Source organism: Accipiter gentilis, chromosome 29 (assembly GCF_929443795.1).
Source record: "Accipiter gentilis chromosome 29, bAccGen1.1, whole genome shotgun sequence".
Taxonomy (NCBI): Eukaryota; Metazoa; Chordata; class Aves; order Accipitriformes; family Accipitridae; genus Astur; species Astur gentilis.
Genome location: NC_064908.1, coordinates 18178145 through 18196499, shown reverse-complemented (window position 1 = coordinate 18196499; position 18355 = coordinate 18178145). Strand labels below are relative to the sequence as shown.

The 18355-nt window shown below is 49.6% G+C and overlaps 1 protein-coding gene across 3 annotated transcripts in view; it reads left to right on the top strand.

Moving 5' to 3' along the window:
* The window catches only part of GPSM1 (G protein signaling modulator 1), an 82887-nt gene that overhangs the window by 45056 nt on the left and 19476 nt on the right, over positions 1-18355 (top strand). For all 3 annotated transcript variants that reach the window (XM_049831968.1, XM_049831966.1, XM_049831971.1), the window contains exons 10-11: positions 5343-5413; positions 8301-8480. In XM_049831968.1, coding sequence (XP_049687925.1) covers positions 5343-5413; positions 8301-8480 — 251 coding nt within the window. The remainder of the gene's footprint in view (positions 1-5342; positions 5414-8300; positions 8481-18355) is intronic.

Here is an 18355-nt window from a genome sequence, read left to right as displayed (position 1 = left end):
GCCAGCATTTTATGGTGTAGTCATCATAAATAACTGATATTATTTCCTTTCTCTATTTAGAGGAAAGTATTGTTCTATCCCAGTAACAACTGGGAAAACAAATGCCAGCATTTATCACGCAAGTGCTGGCAATAATAGAGGTCAAGTGGATTTATAGTGCCAGAACCCATTATGTGTTTGAAGACTAATTAAAGCCTTAAATGAGATGCTTGTCCTACCGGAGGCTGCTTTTTTTTTTTTTTTTTCCTCCTGTCTTTTCTTGCTGCTGTGCTTGCCTTTTCTTTTTTTTTTTTCCCCTCTGCTCTTTGAAGAGCTTGCTGTAATAATGGAGCATTAGCTTGACAGAGCTTTCCTGATTAGATGTCAGTAACGTATGATTTGAGATGCTCTGTGAGCATTCAGATTGCTGGACTGTATCCCCACTGTCACTTCTGAGCTTGGTAGGGTTTACAGACCAGTCTTCCACCCCAAACGACTGGCTGGCTGGTCTAATTTAATCATATTGAACAATATTGTAGAGTTGTCTGCTAAAATCAAGGTTCTGAAATGCTGGGGTCTGTACAAATGTAGGGAGGCAATGTCCTGGACTGGAAGAACTCACCCAAAAGACAAGTCAGTATCTCAATTAATACAGGTCCAGAGAGAAATGACCTTTTCATGAAAATACGGCAAGTGCTTATGCCAAGATTTGTCGTGTTCTTTGGGGTGCAAAGCTTGTGTTCTGTGGGATAACGGCTGCCGCTGAGCTGTGCGTGCTGCTCAGCTGGGAGTGCTGGCGGCAGGAGGGGTTGGGTGATGTTGGCCGTACAACCTTTCCCTGTTGGTCTTCTGTGGAGTCCACTGTCAGGTTTAATTCTACTTTGTCTGGTACAGCTACCCCAGAGGGATACAGCGTGTTCCTGGCCTGCAAATAGAACTGTCGCTCGATCTGCATCGGGAGGGGGGGGGGGGGGCTTGCTTCGTCTCAAACAGGGATGGAGTAGGCAGCTCTCCAAGCTGCTGGAGATGGGGGAGAGCCTAGGAGTTATCAAAGCACATGTCAACTTGATGAGAGCTCCTGGCAGGGCTCCCTGAGTCGCTGCTACACATGTTCTGCTCGATCTTGTCAACTCTGAAATCTCAGGAGCGCCAGTCGGATATGGAGACTGTCCATAGAGGAACAAAACTCTGCCCACACTGTCTGCCCAGCCTTGCCCTACTGCAGATTTACATGGGGTGACCCCATCACCATCCTAAGATAAAACACTTCCTCGGGTTTTCAGTGGCTACAGCTCACTTTGTAGCAAGGTACTGCTAGAGAATTTTTGCTACGCGAGCATTTTTCTTCTAATTGCACCCTGAAATCTGAGGACTTGCCTGTTCAAGGGCCTCCCCGTGGCACAGAAAGAGAGTCCTTCTGGGCAGTATGGAGCTGGTGAACAGATACCAAAGGGATAGGAGAAGAATGGGGGGAAAGATGCTGTGCTTGCTGCGTGCACCATGTGAGCACTGGTGTTTAGCCTCTCTCTCAGACATGCAGACGCCAGTGTTACTCTTTGCTGATCAGCTTAAAAAGCCCAAGGAAGGTAGGGAGCATGCACTACCAAACTTCTGGCTGTGAAGAAGAGACTGTAGATAAAGGTTCCTGCATCCACGTCATCACAGGTAGCACAAGGATGTGCAGAGGGGCCATACCCATCTCTGCAGGGTGGAGATGCGAGACAGAGAAAAAAGGTGGGTATCTGACGTGGATATGTTGGGTTAGTGTGCCAAAGACAGAAGAACAGGGAGTGTTTGTGAGATGGGGCGATGTGAGCTATAGGAAGAAAGGATGTCTCATATGCATGCAGGCAAGAACACAAGCATCTCCCTCTTCTCTGTTGCAGTAAAATTCCCCTCCCCGGAGTCCATTGCTCTCTTCCAGGGAGGGAGGTGACTTGCTTCATCGAGTCTTAAAATACAGGAATGTGAAAACCGTTAAACTCACCTCAGGAACCAAATTGCAAAAGCCAAAAGTTAAGCCCCCCCCCCCCAACTCCTTGGTTCATGGTGGTGTTGAGATCATGGGCGGGGGGGAAGAGATTTTTGAAAAAAAATATTTAAAAAAGAAACAACAACCCCGAGCCTGAGCACTGAAAAGAACAACATCCGAGGAGCTCCAGGAAAGCGGCATGAATACAGCTAGTCAGTAGCATTGCTCAGCTGATGTTCACAAGAAGGTTTCAACTTGCTCTATTAGAGACCTCAGTAAAGCTTAAAGACAGAGAGAGCATTTAGAAATGCCCCTGAGGTTTTCCGTTACTCTGCAGCAGGCTTGGTAAACATGCCAATAAATACTGGAGAGAGAGGAAAAAACCTTCCAGAGCAGCAGACCCATGTTTTCAGCTGGTCAATCTTTTGCATCCACGGCTGCTGCTGCTGCTGCTGTTGATCGGCACTGGGGAGAAATAGGCAGAGTTGAACTTTCGCTGAGTATTAGGCAGTGCTGCAGGTATTTCTGGGAAAAATAACTTGGAGGAGGCTGAAAGTTACATCTGGAGCCACCTGAGGGAATGTCCTGGTCAGAGACGGAAAGTTAATGGGACTCCTTCTGTCGTGGGGTGCCTGTGAGTATGGAAATCTCTCTGCTCTCCTGGAAGATGGGTATGCTGCAGGCTACCGAGCCTGTCTGCTGTGGAGTAAAGGGGAGAAGCTCCCACATGTGTGGTGGGAATTGCTGCCTGTGTCGATCCAGTTTATGATAGCCCAGACTGATAGGTAGCCTCTTAATTCTGCTAGCTGCTTGTTTTAATGGTGCTGCTTGCTCCACCTGCGGAACAGCTCATGGTGCGTGGGGATGGCAGAACCATGGGCTTTTGCGAGACCAGCATTTGACCCCCGTGCTGGTTGTGTTTTCTTCTGGAAGAAAATAGCCGAGTTGGATGGCTCTGAAGTTGAGTTTTTAACTCCTGACTTCTTCTCTTAGCTCAACTGAATGTGAAATCTACATAGTAACCGAGGAACACCAGCATCAAAACAACTGAAAAAGACAAATTGTTCTGCGTGCCCTAATTGCTGAGGTAGTCTCAGCTGACTACGTATATTAAATTAACAAAGGGGAAGGCAGGTTTTCTCAGGTCAGAGATTAATGGTTTCTGGCCAGCAGTTTAATGCTATTGCAAATGTACAAAAGCACCTGAGGATGGAGGTGTATAATTAACGACTCTTTAGACTGTTGGAAATGATGTGTGTTTATCTAATCAGACACACTTTCCTCCTTTCTTGCTTTCCTGGAAGTGGCCGTTAAAAGCTGCTGTGACGCACGCTCACTTCCAGATGCTGGCCTCGCCTCTCAGGCATTGCTTTGAAACCCAAACGTACCGTCTGATTAAGTGTTTGTAGGTGGCTTTTATTCCAGACCCACCTCACTGCTCCACAAATAAGACTGGAGGTTATTCCGAGGGAAGCCGTGAGCCATGTCCAGAATGTCACTTTGCATAACCGGGAGCCACCGGGCACAACCCGCCGCTGCCTTCCCCTCGCTGAGCTCCTGCCTGACCGATGTGGCGACAGCCAAAAGCCCTTTTGCTCGTCTGGCAGCACGGGAGGAGACCTGGGGCGAGGGCGCAGCCGCCCCCTCCGTGCTGATGCCCACGGGTTGCTGGTGGGAGCGTGGTTGCTCTCTGCGCATTTACATCAGTATCTGTTCTCCACCTATTCGGGAGATGTCAGCCTGATGTCAGCCGCTTCTGAACTTACAGCCTAGTAATGAGGTCATCTTAAAACGAAGCTGGTGCTAGTGTGCTTTTTGGAGTAGAGAGACAGAAACATGCAGAAGTATTTTGCTGATTTGAGCCTTTATGGCTGCAAGAAGTAAATCACTTTAGGGTAGTGAGGGGCAGTGAAATTAACTTTAGGTCATTTATAAGTAAGATGTGATGTATGTGCATGACCCTTAGCTGATCTGAGCTTGTCTTCTATCTTATGAATCTGAGCAAGGTTGAACTTTTCCAAGCAGCGGTGTTTCTGGAGTTGGTGCGGTTTAGATACAACTGTGGTAACATTTGGAGCCCTGGCTGAGCTGGATGTGTGTTAGTGTGGGAATCCCTGCTACCTGGTGGCTTTTTCCATTTAATCACCATGTTCTGCTTATAGTCAGTCTTGAATTGGTTATGAATTTTGTGCCTTCTCTCTCATTAAGTTTGTCCAGTGAGCATCTCAGTGGCTGGCACCCTGGGTTCGAACGGGGTCCGTGGGGACTACCGTAACATAAGCAACGGTGCTGTGAAGTGGTGGTGGGAAACTGGGGAATCTTTAGGTTTGGTGAGGTTGCTGTTGCAGGAACCACACAAAGCTCAGTGGTTTCCGTTCTCAAGGCTCAGCATGGGGATGGGTTTCGATTCACATGCATTCATTCACCCTCCCCCAGGATTTCCCCTGAAGCTTGGAAGTTGTCATGGGACCTTGAGTCCAAAGTTTTTATTTCTGCCCTGTTTGGTGGTGTTGGGATGGGATGTCACGTGGTGCTCAGCTAAACTGAACCTTCAGGAAAGATCAGGGACGGGGAGCAGGAGGGTGAAAGGGCTGAAGTTTTCCCAGACATGATGAAGGGATCCCAAGGCCATTTTGTAAATCCTGGCTGTGTGAGCAAGGCATTAGCAGCTGGAAGCAGGTTGGAGGGAGATGTGGAGGTAAAGAGAGTCTGGAAAGCAGGAGTCGGAGCTGAACTGTGCTTCAGCCACTCTGTTATTGCTGGAATACTACGTTGAAATGAACTCTATGAAATCTCAAATAAACATGAATGCTGCCAAATTTTGAATTCTCTGTCAGGTTCAGGGCAAGGTTTTGCTCCACTTAAGGCTGGGCCTATGATAGTTAGAAAACATTTGCTCCTTCACTTAGTTTTCTAGTCCTTGTGACTGTAGAGAAAAGCTCAAAGCTGCATCCCACATACATTCTTTAAGTTAAAAACATGAAGATAAAGCAACAAATCCACAGATGTATTAAACTATATTTTTGTTATGATTTTTCTCAATGCCAGTCCCATGACTTGTGGTTTAAAGTGACGTTTGTAACTCCTGAATTCCAGAGACCTCAGTTGAGATCAGGGTCGTAGTCCGACCTGGCTACTTGTTCAATAGCAAAAGCTTCATGCAGCCCTAGCTGTTGCTGACTGTGGTGCAATAATGTTTTGAAAAAGACCCAGAACAATAGAGAAAAAACCCACATTTGAATCTCAAGGACGGCACAGCTGCAACATCCCGTCCTTTTGACTTTGTACTTAACAGGAGCAGGGGGTCTGCCATGGTTTGAATTTTATCTGTGTGACATTAGTGCCGTCGGTGAGCGACACCCTCCTGATGCGAGAGTGCGTTGTTTTGCAGGAGCCAGGCCAAAGAGACTCCAAAGGAACAGCATGGACAGCTTAGACCTCCTGAAGTTCCCTTCTGAAAAGGTAAGCAAAGGTGTCTGGCCTCGAAGATTAAGTATCAGTAGGAACCTGTAATGGCTTGTTGACTGGCTTCATTTGCAGGGAAGTATGCAATTAGCAGATATCATTGGAGTCAATGGGATTAACCAAAGAGGGTTTCTGGAGAGCTTGGAGGAGAGGAACAGCTGGTCTAACTAAAAAGGCACTTAACAACTGAAAGCTGAAAAAGCCACTTCTATGCTTTTTTGCAAAAAAAGCAGCCCTTTATTGAGAGGATAATCGTTAGCATTTTAGCCCCTTTAGTGGCTGGTGGCAAATCCCAGTGCCTTATTAGCCCAGCGGAGAGCTGCATTCAGCACAAGCAGGGAAGGAGAGGTCAGAAGCAGGAGATGGTGCGTTGCAGGAGGCAGAGGGTATTTATTGTTCCAAGGGGCTCTAGGGACTGCCTCTGCTCTGGTTCGCTGCTGGAAATGTCACATCCGAGCAGATCAGCATTTTCTCAGTCTCCTCAGGGCAAAGGCTGTTTCTACAGTCAGCTGGGAGGCACTGAACCTTTCCACCTACGGGGATCATTTAAGTTTCTGAGAAAATCCTGCACAGGGTCGCTGGGTCTGCCCAGCGGCAGGCACTGGTGCTGCCATGGGGCTCTTGCAAGAGCGTTTTGGATGCAATTCCCCTTCCTCTCCCCTCCTGCGGCTCCTAGGGAGAGCTGATGACAGTCATGGGAGAGGGTTGTTTGCGTCAAGCTTGCTAGGGTGAGGGTGATAAGATTGTAAAGAATAAATCAGTGGAGTGAACTGTGATGTCTCCAGAACCCTCTCATTACTGTCTCACCCTCTCTGCCCTTTGTTTCTGCCGGAGATTCCCTTCAAAGTCAGCAGGGCCCCCTGTTACTGCACAGGCCAGGAGCTCTTGTCCAATGCCTCTGCACGGAGCTGTGTGTCTGGGCAGAGTCTGTCTGTCAGGATGCACCCGCGTCAGCTCTGAATGCCCCAGCAGACAGCGGGAACGCTGCTTCCCTGATCGTCCTGCTCTCTCCAGCCTGTGCCTTATTCCTTGTTTTGAGCTTCTCTGGTTTTAGCTCCCAGCCATTGGTTCTTGTTTATTCTTCTCTCTACCAGACTAAAAATCTCTTTATTGCGTGCTGGTTTTTACCCTGAAGGTGCTTACGTGCCATAATTGAGTCATCTATTCTTTTTGTCATGAACTAAACAGTTTGAGGCCTCTAACTAAGGCAGTAAGGCACTGGAAGGCAGTTGCTTTCCAGTTCTGAAATCTACTTTTGTGGGAGCCTTTCAAAATGTGGACACTGGCCTGGCTGCAGTTGGTCCCATCAATAGCAGCTAGGGAAGTGAATCTCTCCTTACTCGTTCTCCCTGTTCCTGTTTCCATTGCAAGGAATGGAAAAGTAATTTTGGCTACAGCATCCCACTGTGCTGCTGGTGTGCCGTGAATTCAGATCTTGTTCAGTGTTCTTGGCTTTCTGGTGTATGTGCCCTAAAATCCCAACTTTGTGGGGCCATGGGTCACGTCCTGAGCTGTGCTTGAGCTTCTTTCACCTGCATGTAGTTGCTGCAGTGAGGACACCCTGGGGACTCCCCTCAGGGCTTTGTGTGTGATAAAAAGGGTGGTTTGCAGCCCAGAAACACCAAAGCCCAAAGCATCAAGCAGGTTTAGGCGCTCTGTTCCCACCAGTAACATGTCAAGTGCCTGGTGCCTTTAATAAGTGTCTTTGGAGCTAAACGCGGAATACTCCTGCTGATGATTCTGTACAAGGGCCTCATCTGCATGACAGCAGTAATGAGGCTGTTGGGATAATACAGGCAGGGCTATTAACCCGAATCTTTTGACAGAGAACAGATAGAGTTGTGTGTGTGTTTTGGGGTGAGAAAAGAGGAGCCAGGCATAAGGCAGGGCCTGGAAAAGCAAAGAGGGGAGCTGCAGTGAGAAGGGACAAAAACTAGAATTCAGGAGATGTGTAATCTCTGTCACCTCATTTTCCCCATGCATTACACGGGGGTGATAATCCTATATTTTATATGGCCACGGGAGCACTGAGCACAAGCCTTTAAGAGAGCAAAGGAAGACAGCAGTGAGAGAGCAGGGGACTGCTTGTAACCACCTGCTGTAGTTACTCACGTTACCCTGCGGTCCCCACGTGCTTCTGGTAGCATGAGGGTTGGCAAAAGAGCTGAATGGGACTCCAACCATTCATGTTGATCTGCCTTTTAGGAAACTGTTGGGTAAGGGCTCCTCTTCTTCATGAAGTCAGTGGGAGGCACTGAGGCAGGCAATGCTCCGTGTGTGCTGGGAACCAAATCCTAGAGATGGGAAATGCTGTGGAGCATCTAGTGTAGCCATGTTCCCTGGAGCGTGGCCGGGTTATCCATGGTTCAGCGTGGGCTTGCAGCATGGTTGGGTCCTGGGAGGAAGTGAAGATGCAGCAAGTGGAGGGACTTGTGCCAAGAGTTTGGTATTCTGGGCAAGATAAGCTTGGCACTCTGGAAGAGGTTTTTATGAGTGCAGTTGCCAGAAATCACCAGCAGCACTGGCTGCTTCTGGACCTTTCATCCATCATTCCCTATGCCCGTAAATAAACCAGCCATGCCTCTACCTCCATACCTGGATTTTTTAAGAGGATGCTACTTTTCCCTGACTTCTCCCTGTGGATAAGTTGACTACTCTGTGTTGGGGTCATGCTGCTTCTCCGCTCGTTAAAATCACCCGCTGTGGAGATAGGCAAAATGTCCTCCTTCAACCCTGCACATCATGAGTGGCAAATCACGCCGTCTAAGCTCTGCGTTAACTTCTTGCTTCTGTGTGTCTCCTGTTCTGTGGATACTTGCCAACAGACCTCCAAATAAACCTGAGACAAGCAATCTGTGCAATGGCTATTTCTTGTTTTCCCAAGGACCAGAATGGGGACAGCCATCACATGGGAGACCTGAAGATCTCTGGAAAAGAGTTCTTGTCGTTACCTGCAAGGTCAAAGAAATACCGGGAACACCAATCCAGTTCAGAGAGAAAGTCCCAGGGGTCAAGTACATCGCCACTGGATACCAGTGAAGTCCGAGTCCAGGTGTCACAGTCGGTAGGAAGATGTTTTTTTTTTTTCTCCGGTGCTGATCTGGGAGTTTTTTATAGCATGTTCATTCTTACTTAATTTCTAACCTGGTATGGGTGGCAGTGTGGCCTGTTGGCTGGAAAACAGATCCTGCATATAGCTTTACTGTTGACTGTTTGGGCAACTGTAGGCAAATCATTTTGCCTTTTTGAGCCTCAGCTCTGTCCATTAAGCAGAACAATGGTACCAACCTCCAACATGAACTGGTTTATGAGAGCTTGGTATTTAGTCGTGGTATTGGTAACTTTCTCTTGAAGGATGAGAGTTTAGACCTGAACTTTCCTGCGTTTGGGACTGTTAGGATGTGATGCCTTGAATTCCAGAACACAGCTATTTGGAGACCTTGCTGTGTGGATGCTGATCAAGTCAGGCTTGTTGGGGTTCATGAGGAGTGGGCTTGTTGCCTTCAAGCAACACAGTTCTTTTCAGGTTTTTGATGAGCACCTAAAAATGCTAGTTGCCTTTGCCAAATCTGGGACCATAGTTATTGTTCCCTCTCATCTCCTGATCACATTGGTGGTCTCCAGAGTGACGATGTGCAGAGTGGTCTCTTTGAATTCATCAGTCGTTAGGCAGAGATAACAGAAAATCATCGTCTAGGAACTTCTCTTTGGAAGCAAGTTAGGTGGAGCATGCTTCCTAAAGAGCAGAAGCTGGCAAGAGGAGCTGACCCTGATGTCAGTGATTTATGGGTTACTGGCATGCAGCAAGTCCTGTGTTGGCTGTTGGAAGAGCTCTGGCTCTGTCTGTGCTTGGATCCCCAGAAGGCGGTGGGGATCCGTGTCCTGGAAAGGTCTCCATGTGCCTTTTTGATGTCTTTAGCATGAACAATTGAGCTGTTTGTTAGGCTGTTATCTTCCAGTTGTGTTGATGTTTATGTTGCGGCACACGGCAAATACAATGTACTTGGGAGGTTTCCTGCAGCTGTGTTGGTTTTGCTCTCAGTCCTGGAGACAGGGATCACGCCCACAAACGACGGCATGTTTCTGGATCATGGGAGGGGGCTCGGAGATGTTTGAACTTGGTGATCTCAAGTGAGAAGCCCCAAGTCCTCAGCTTGTTGTTGCCAGGAGATGTGGAGCATAATAGCAAAGATTTAATGATCGCATGGGTGCTTGAAAGTATTTAAGCTCTTACTTTATACTGAGACTGTAACACACTATCACAGTCCTGTGATCATGCAGTGATTCCAGATGGAATAAATCCAAGCCAGGAAAGACAGGCCTATTTTTTCTTGGCATTTAAGAAAAGCGAAATAAAATATTTTCATGCGGGGTAAGAAAGGGTCTGAGCTGCAGAGCTTGGGATGAAGCTTGGCTGTAGAGTGGGGATGTTTGAAAGTGTTTCTAGCATGGAGTCCTTTGTTCCGTGTCTGCGGATCACGGGGAGAACATATCCTGCTCTACCTGTGTGCATGTGCGTACATACACATCCCTTTTTGACCACAGACATTCCTGATTTTCAGTTCTCTGACCACCGGAGACAGGATCTTTACACCAGCTGGGCTTTTTTTAGACTTCTCTGAGCTCATTCTTCATTCCCAACAGTGTTCGTGGAAATGGTCTAATAGGAAAAGCATTTCCTACTGCTCACCGGTGCAAACATGGTCATTAGAAAGAAAACAAAGCTCATCTGAGCCAGAAAGGAGACAGCAGCACAGGCAATACAAAGGCAGAAAAAACCCCACTTCTGCCAGAAATAGTCTCGTATTTTTAACTCAGACGTTCAGCCAGAAACCAAACAAAAGTCATTCTCCATCAAGAGCAAGGCAAAAAGCATTCCTTAGCAGTGTAGTGAGTACATAAGCTGTGTCTAAGAAAAGGCCCCATGGGACATTGCCAACCACCAGTAACCTTGTGACAGTACACATGGGGTTTTGGTGAATGTCCATGAAAGAGCGAGTGTAGACATACACTCTCCAGTCGCAGGAGGTGCCTTTCAGACCCCTGGGGTACGTGCTGGTTCCTGACTCTGATGGAAGTGTGTGAGCAGGCGAGGGACACGCTGGTCCTCCCACCCTTCAGGGGATGGGGGACCACGCAGCAGGGATGCAAAGGCCAGGGTTTGCTCTTGCAGAGTGGTGGTTCTCTGCCTGACTGCTGCCATCATATTCTTTCACCAGTTTTTTCTCCCAAGGCCTCTTCCCTGTGTGCCCTGACTTTGCCGTGTGTGTGTGTGTGTGAGCTCCCTGCTTGCTCTGGATTTGTGAGCTGAGCCCCAAGAGTCCATTTTTAGTTCAGTTCCCAGGCATGCCTGGTGCACATGGTAGTGAAACGACATAGAGTGAATTCAACAGGACGTGCAGAGCAGCAATATATGGGGAAAAAAAGGGTATCTTCCTCCTTGCAGACACTAAATGTGTCCCGTTTTATCCCAAAAGAGAATAGGTCAATGCACTCAACAGTGCTTGTGGCTGGAGGAGAAGGTGACTGCCTGTCTTACGTTTTAAAGAATGTCCTTTATGCGGTATCTAATGGACCATAGTCCATATCCCATAAAAATGACAGTGACAAGTGTTTTGTTGGGTTTTTCTTCAGACCAGTAGCTATACAGAGTTACGTGGCATGATCGGGGTTGCGGTCTCTGTAGGCAGGTGCTCCAAATGGCAGAGGGGAGTTCGCTTGGCAAAATGCAGGTGGGACACTGAAGCCTCCCAGCATTGCTCTCAGTGGAGCATCCTGCCATCCTTCCTTGCCAAGGAGGCTGGAGCTTCCAACTAGGTTTTGCTGCTGCCTGTGCATCCACAAAGTGAAGGCAGCTGTATTTATATCCCCTTTCCCGAAGTTTTCTGAAACACCCTCAGAAATCCAGGAGCTTCCCGGAAGCCAGAGCTGGAGAGGCTCGGGAGGTATTTGAAATTCTGCCCTGATCCCTGCAGTGCCTGGCGGTGCTGCACGCGTGCTGTTTGTCCAGGCATAGGAATAAATGGTCCATCACCCCTGTTGCAGGCAGCAGAGCCTTGCCGGCACATGGCTTACACCAGCTGGTTGTCTTCGGACCGTGTCCTGCCACACATGAAATACCCTCCAGAAAGGGCTCTTTTGCCAGAAGAATGTCTCTGCAGTATGTCCTGGTGGATGAGGCTGGGTCACTTCAGGTGAATTTTGTTTTGTGTTGGTGCTCCCAGCTGACGGTTATGCCAGCCTGACTTTGTAGCATAGGCCAGACCTCAGAATGTTTAAAGTCCATGTCGTCCTGCAGGTACTTGCCAAAAGCGAAGCAACCCGTTGCCTTGTGTTCTGTGTTTGTCCCCATCTGTCAGGGCTACCAGGGCCATGTCGGTCTGTTGTATGGGAGTGTGGGTGGGCTTTTTTGAAAAGCTGTAATTCCCATCCATGTGAGTCTTTTAAAATCAAATGTAGCAAACCCCACCCAAGACGGGAGAGAAGCTTTCCCAGGTCAGGCTGTTCAGGCAAGAATCCCCCCAGATTCCTCGTTTTGTGAATGCTCAAAGCAAAAATCTTCTTTAATCCATCAGTAAACAGCAAGTCCTTAACTAGAGGTGAGCTCTAATAGTTGATTTAAGGTGCTTTTATGGGATGCCACAATACTCGCTGTCCCATCAGAAGGCGTGAACTCAGACTGCGCGCTCAGTCCTGCGTGCTGCTCTCCCACGGTCATTTTGCAGAGGGGAACCGAGGCTGTGCGCAGGGATGCCCAGGAAAAAAAACCAACCTCATCCCAGGCCCCAAGCTGAGTGATGCAATCTCTGGATAAGTCCTGCTTGTCGACACAGCTTCTGACCTCCTTCCAAAGGGGCTTTACTGCAGCAGGCAGGTCCCTGGGACAGCGATGTCCTGTGGGTGCAGCGCCTGAGTCAGAGCTCCCGGGTTCGTTGCCCATCTCTGCCACCGACTGCCTCTTGTTTACCTCCCTCTTCCCCATCTGTGTGATGGGGTAATGCTGCTTCCCTGCCTACCCTGGGGAGGTTACAGAGGCGTGATGATGGCTGTAAAGTTGTTTGAGCTTTGGATGGCAAGAGCTGTGGTGGTGTTATTAGCATTGGCGATGATGATGCTAATTACCGAGCTGCTGGGAAACTCCCCATGGGAGGAGGCGGGAGAGGGGAGGGGAGGCAGGGAAAAGTGAAGGGAGGCGAAGTGAGCTTGGGGATGGAGAGGAGCCTGTCCCTGCTGGCAGCTCTGTCGGGCCCGGGGAGAAGGGCTCAGCCTGTTGGCAAAGCCGTGGGGATGCTGGGATGGATAGGAGAAGCCATGCCCCAGGTGCTGCGTAAGGTAGGAGAGCGTGCCAGGGCCTGCGGCAGGTCCCTCCGTGCGGCTTTAGACCTTCCTGCCATCGCTGTGCAAGATGCTGGTGTTGCAGACGATGGAGAGCTCGCGCAGGAGGGTGGCATCGTTGGCGGGGCAGACACGGGCTTCCTTACCCCTCCCGTGGCCCCGTGAAGACGGGGAATTTCCCTGCCATGGCTTGTGGTCACTGGGAGGAGAGAGACCAGCACTGCCTGGGTCTGGGGGACGGGCAAGGGCAGGGTCTTCTTCACCTTTGGGGTCAGGTCTGGAGCTCCTGTGGGAATACTCAGGGCTGTGAGTGCCTGGTTCTCCACAGGCAGAGCAAAGGTAGGTTTGGTCTGGGAGAAGCTGGTGAGGGTGAGATGCGTTTGGTCCCGTTTTCTCTGTTGCAGCAGAGCTCTGAGGGCTAGTAGCCACGTTAGAGCTTGGTCCCTGTGCCTGCAGTTGCAGGTGGCCAGATCTGCGACCTCCCTGGGACACGTGCACGGCACACCTTCTGCGTTTCCTCTCTTAAAAGTAATATCAAAGCAGGAGGTCTTGTACCACATGAAGCTTGCAGACATCAAAGGCTAGCTCATAAATTGAGCCCCTCTGCTCTGCTGGGGAGAAGGTCATAACGCTCCAGCTCTTGATTGGCCTGGTAACGGCTGCGTTTTAGAGGGTTACTAGAAGGATGGGATTTTTCTAACACTTCAGAAATATTAGAGGTTGTGTGTCCCTCCCCCCCACTCTCTGAGAGAGCAACCACTGGAAAAAAGAGAGGGTCTATGGAAGAAGGGGGCTGTGTATTCCTGAAAAGACTGCCTGGGGAGGGGCTGGGGACCTGCCCCAATTCTGGGCCTTGTGTTGAAGGTCAGTACTGAGCTAAAGTCTCTGAGGTCAATGGGACTGTGCATGTGCCAGGGCTAAAGCACTTCATTGGGTCAAGGTCCAACAGCTGGAGCAAAAACCATGGAGAGAGGTAAGGATCAAACCTAATCCTCTCCCCTCCTTGGGGATCCGTGCTCTAAAAATGGTCCTGTTCGTCTGGACTCTTCTCTTCCCAGGGGAGTACATCAGCTCAAGGGAGCAATTCCTTGCTCTTCAAATCTGTCCTCCACCCTGTCCTCAGCAAAGACCATTTATAGTCAAGAGAAAGAGGAGCTGCACTTGATTGCAGTGATGACTTGCAGAGATGGGTTGCTGATGTATTTAGACACTGAACAATTTGCAAGCATACTGCATCACCAAACGTTCCCTAGGCCAAATGTTTTTATAAGACCTTTTTTATGATTACAGTGAGAAGCAACCATAAAAGAAGGGAAAATTTTGTAGATCATACCCACCCCCGCCCCCTGCCCCAAAGGCAGGTTGCCAGAGCTCTTTTGATGGTTTCTCTCTCATGATTTCCTAGAGGATTGTCAGGTTGCAGGAGCGATGCACAGAGCAGATGCTCGTGGCTGACCCTCTGCCTGGCCTGCAAGAACAAGAGTTCAGTTCCTGGTGTCACGGGACAGGGAGCAGAGCTGGAGGGCAGCGCGGCACCCGTGGCAGAGCCGGGCAGGGAGGTCCTGCCTGCCCCTGCTGAATCGTGGTGTTGTCCAGGCAGCGCTCGGATGCCGGGTGCCCCCATCCATCCCCTGTGTCTTCACTGTGGACTGCAGAGTTTGCCAGGTGGATGTTGGGGTGCAAGGATAAATACAGCCTCGGGGGCTTCCTCCGAGACACTTGCACTCCAGCCCCGAAGGATCTTTTCCCTGGTTGTCTTGTACTGTTTGAGAGAGGATTGAACTGATACTTCCTCGCAATCCCTCAGGAACTTGAACATGGCAGGGTTGCACCAGGCAGCCTTTGCTACTCTATGGTGGCTGTCAGTGCATCCTCCCTCTCTTTTAATTTGAGGTAGCCTCTTTGTCTCATTGATGTGTAAACTACCGCAATGCAAGCGCAGTGCAAATGCACACCCTCGTTTATCCCACAGCCTTTATGTTTTGTTTAACTGCATGGGTATAATTATGCCATTATCGTTGGTCAGACTTTCTAGTGTAAACGTGCTCCGAGACCGAGAGCAAGGGGGATGGAGAGCAAGAGAGAAGCCAGAGTCAGGGAGAGGGAAGGCGGCTGCTGCTAAATTTAAGACTGTTCCTATGACACCTGGAGACTGCTGTGCTGGTGTCAGTCCTGTTGGAACTGAGCAGGTAAACACTGAGCTGCGGCTCGTTCTTGTAATGCTTTATCTTCCTTTTCAGTTTGCGGGACCTTCTGTAGTGCTTCGGGCAGACGCAGACCTGGGAGAGAGGCTGCACTGAGATATTTCCTATCCTGGCAGGATGCGCCAGAAGACTTTCTGGAGGGCTTGAATCTGGCGGGTATCAGGAGGCTCTTCCAGGGGTTTGGGCTGTTCAGAGAAGAGGCCAGTGATCAGGTTGCCTCCCCAGAGTCATCTTAAATTGTCTGACCTTCCTTTCCATATGTCTATATGAGTCTTTTTGTTAAGCTCTAGGGCCCTTCTTTTCTTTAGCTCCTCTTCTCTGACTCAGGTGGGCTGGTTGCACAGATGCTGCATGAGCCAGGAGAGATTTAAAAAACACTCTCCCACACCTAGAGATGCAGCAGAGCCAGAGCCAAGGCTCTCATGAGTTTTGCAGTGCAGAGCCGTGACACGCTGGTCCTCGCTGGGACTTGGGCGCTAGCATGGGAGGCAGGGAAACAAACGGGCAGATAGAAAATCTCTGCAAAGTAACTGCACGGAGATGGGAGGGGGAGGCAATAGCGTTTTCTGGCTTGCACTGCCTCTGCTGCATTCATTGCCTCAGAAGTAAATTATCAGTTTCTTCCTTAAATATTAACAACTGCCAGGTAATGAATTCCCCCTCTCTGTTTTATAATGGCACTAAAATTGGGAATTGCCTTGGTTTTCTCTGTAATTATCCAATGAGAGCGTATGAGTGAGAGGGAGGCACGGCAGAGCTGGGCCTTGCAGGCTCCGCTGCAGGCGAGTGTCGTGCCTGGGGGACTGAACCCCGGCACGACCCTTCCCAGTGGGCAGCTCCGGTGTGCGGGGCTGGGGCTGCGCAAGCAGCAATGTGAGGCTTATGGTTTTATGATCCTTCATTAAGTTACTTTTTCTCATGCGGGGGGGAGTGGGTTTGGGAGGTAAGCTAGCATACACAGTTGGAGTAAAAGCCAGAATTACCTGCCAGGCTCCTCAGCATCCCACGGAGGAGAAGCTGGTCCTGGTGAGGTGTGGTTGGGAGACTGGGTGGGGAGGGAGCAGTGTCCGTGGCAGGGAGAGGTGAGGCAGGAGCCATCCTGATCCTCCAGGGTGCTGGGGACAAATCCTGCACTTGCCTCTCTCTGGGGACCCCCTTCTCAGCACGGATGGCACCTGCATTTCGGACAACTCTGTGACTCGAGGTTTGGTTTTGTGAGAGACCAGTTGTCTTCAGAGCTGCGCACGGTTCCCTGCTCTCTCTCTGCACAACAGTCCATGTTGTGCCAGTCCAAGGCTTTTCCTTTGCATCCTCTGCCTTGCTTATCTGGGTGGCCAGAGGAGACTTCCTTAAAATCAGCCCTGCAGAGTCCAGAAATAGGAGTCCAGAGACTCTGCCTTAGATGCCTTGGGCGTAATGTAGACGGCTGCCTGGCTTGATTTGAGAAGCAGCGATCATCTCGTCTACCCACAGCTTTAGCTTATGAGAAGGATATGGGCACTGGCTGCTTTAAGCACCCTTTGCAGCCGGGTCCCAGGGGTGTCTCTGCTCAGAGCAATGGGCTTTTCAGCACCGACGAGACTCTCAGTTGATGCTGTTTTCATTTTGGAAAAATGACAGCTCTGCTACGGAGCCCCTGAAGGTTGCAGGGAATGGTTTTGACATTTCTTAATTTAAGCCAGAAAAAGGCCAGACTCTGGGTCTGGGTGATCTCTGGGTCACCTGTGAATATTTGACCCTTTGGGGTGCTGAAGCAGGAGAAATGACCCCTGCAAGGTGCTCTGCGCAGCACAGGACAAATGTTAACTCTTTTCTCCCCTTTGTCCTGCAGATGATGTGGAGGACAAAAGCTAAGTAGAAAAGAGAACCTGTCACCACTTAAGAGGCAGATAACTCCCACGCGCTCTGTGGGACAGGACTGATGTTGGCAGGGCGGATGGTATCTGTATGGGCCACAGCTTGATCAGTATCCTTTATCTGGGGCGGAGATGGGTGAGGACTGCTTGCTCAGGGCTTGTCCCAGAGCTGCCCTTGCAGTGACCTGCCCACATTTTGCTCCGAACAGAAGCAAGGCAGAGGTCTCGCTGCCTCTAGGCCTTGTCCTCGGTGAGATACTTCAGTGCTTAAGGTCCCAGAGAGAAAGCTGAATTCCTTATCTTCCTGTCTTTGGGATATTCTTGTTACTGGTCCACCCCCTTTCTGCTTTTTCCTGCTATGCCTGTCCCTTGTTTCTCCTCCTCCCAGGCTGAGGACAGGTTGTGAATCAAAGCTGTGCTGTGGAAAGGAGATAGGAGGCAGGATTTAACACAAGCCTGTGCTTGTGCATCAACTGAGTGCAGAAAAAAGGAAGGTAATGGCTGCCCCATGTGCAGGAGGGCTGTGCAAGCCCTCGGCTGTGCAGAAGTTACACCAAGGACCCCCAAGGTCTGGATGCTTCTCAGATCCGTTGGGCTGAGGATCAGAGGAATGCATGAAAGCATGTCGGAGAACCCCATAGTCCATCCATAACTGGCTAAGTGTGGAGGCCAGTTTTGGAGCTAGAAAACTGTACGAAAGAGCCTCTTGCCAGAGGAACCTGCTCTAGGAAGGAGGTGAAAACTGAACTGGTTCTCCAAGGTCCCCCAGGAGACCTTTGTTGGAGGTTACGACAGAAGGTCTGCAGACCGGCTAGTCCAGTGGTCCAGGCTGGAGCTGACTAACCAAGCTACCGAAATACATTCTTCTTCCCTTGACTCACTGTAACTGAGTTTTCAGTTATTGGCACCTTGAAGCCATAATTGAGGTCTGCGCTCCTCCTTGCACAGCCTTTTTCTCCCAGCAAATTGTCAGCCGTCAAGTGGTATGAGACAGTAAAAGAGATGTTACGCTCACCATTTCCTAGAAACTGTCACTTTAAAGAGAACAATACTAAAAACAGGGATGAATTGAAGCCAGACCCAGAGCAATAAAACTCGAAATGTTTGACTTCTCTCAAAATCTGGAACTCTTCATTCATTTCTAGGGTCTCTGCGGTGCCTGGGGCACTTTGTACGTTCACAGTTCTGGCCTCTCGCATTTAATAAACTGCACATGCCAGAAGAGCTTAAAAAAAAAAAAAATCTTAGCTCAGGTTCTCTTTGAATGTAAATCAACATAACTCTGCTTAAATCACTGGAGCTACAATGACACCAGATGACACAGGGGCCTCTGGTGACTGGGGATTTTGTTTGGTTTTCTTGCACGACTATCTCTTGCTCAGGCAAATGCGGGTGCAAGAGGTAGCATGGCTGTGCCTGTGTTTCACCGAGGTGCCAACAGTGGCCTGTATCTGTGGCAGCGCTGGGGACTGAGCTCCCAGCCGTGGCGGGAAAATCTGGCACGTAAGGATGAGCGCCTGATGGATCCGTCCGGTCTCTGTGGG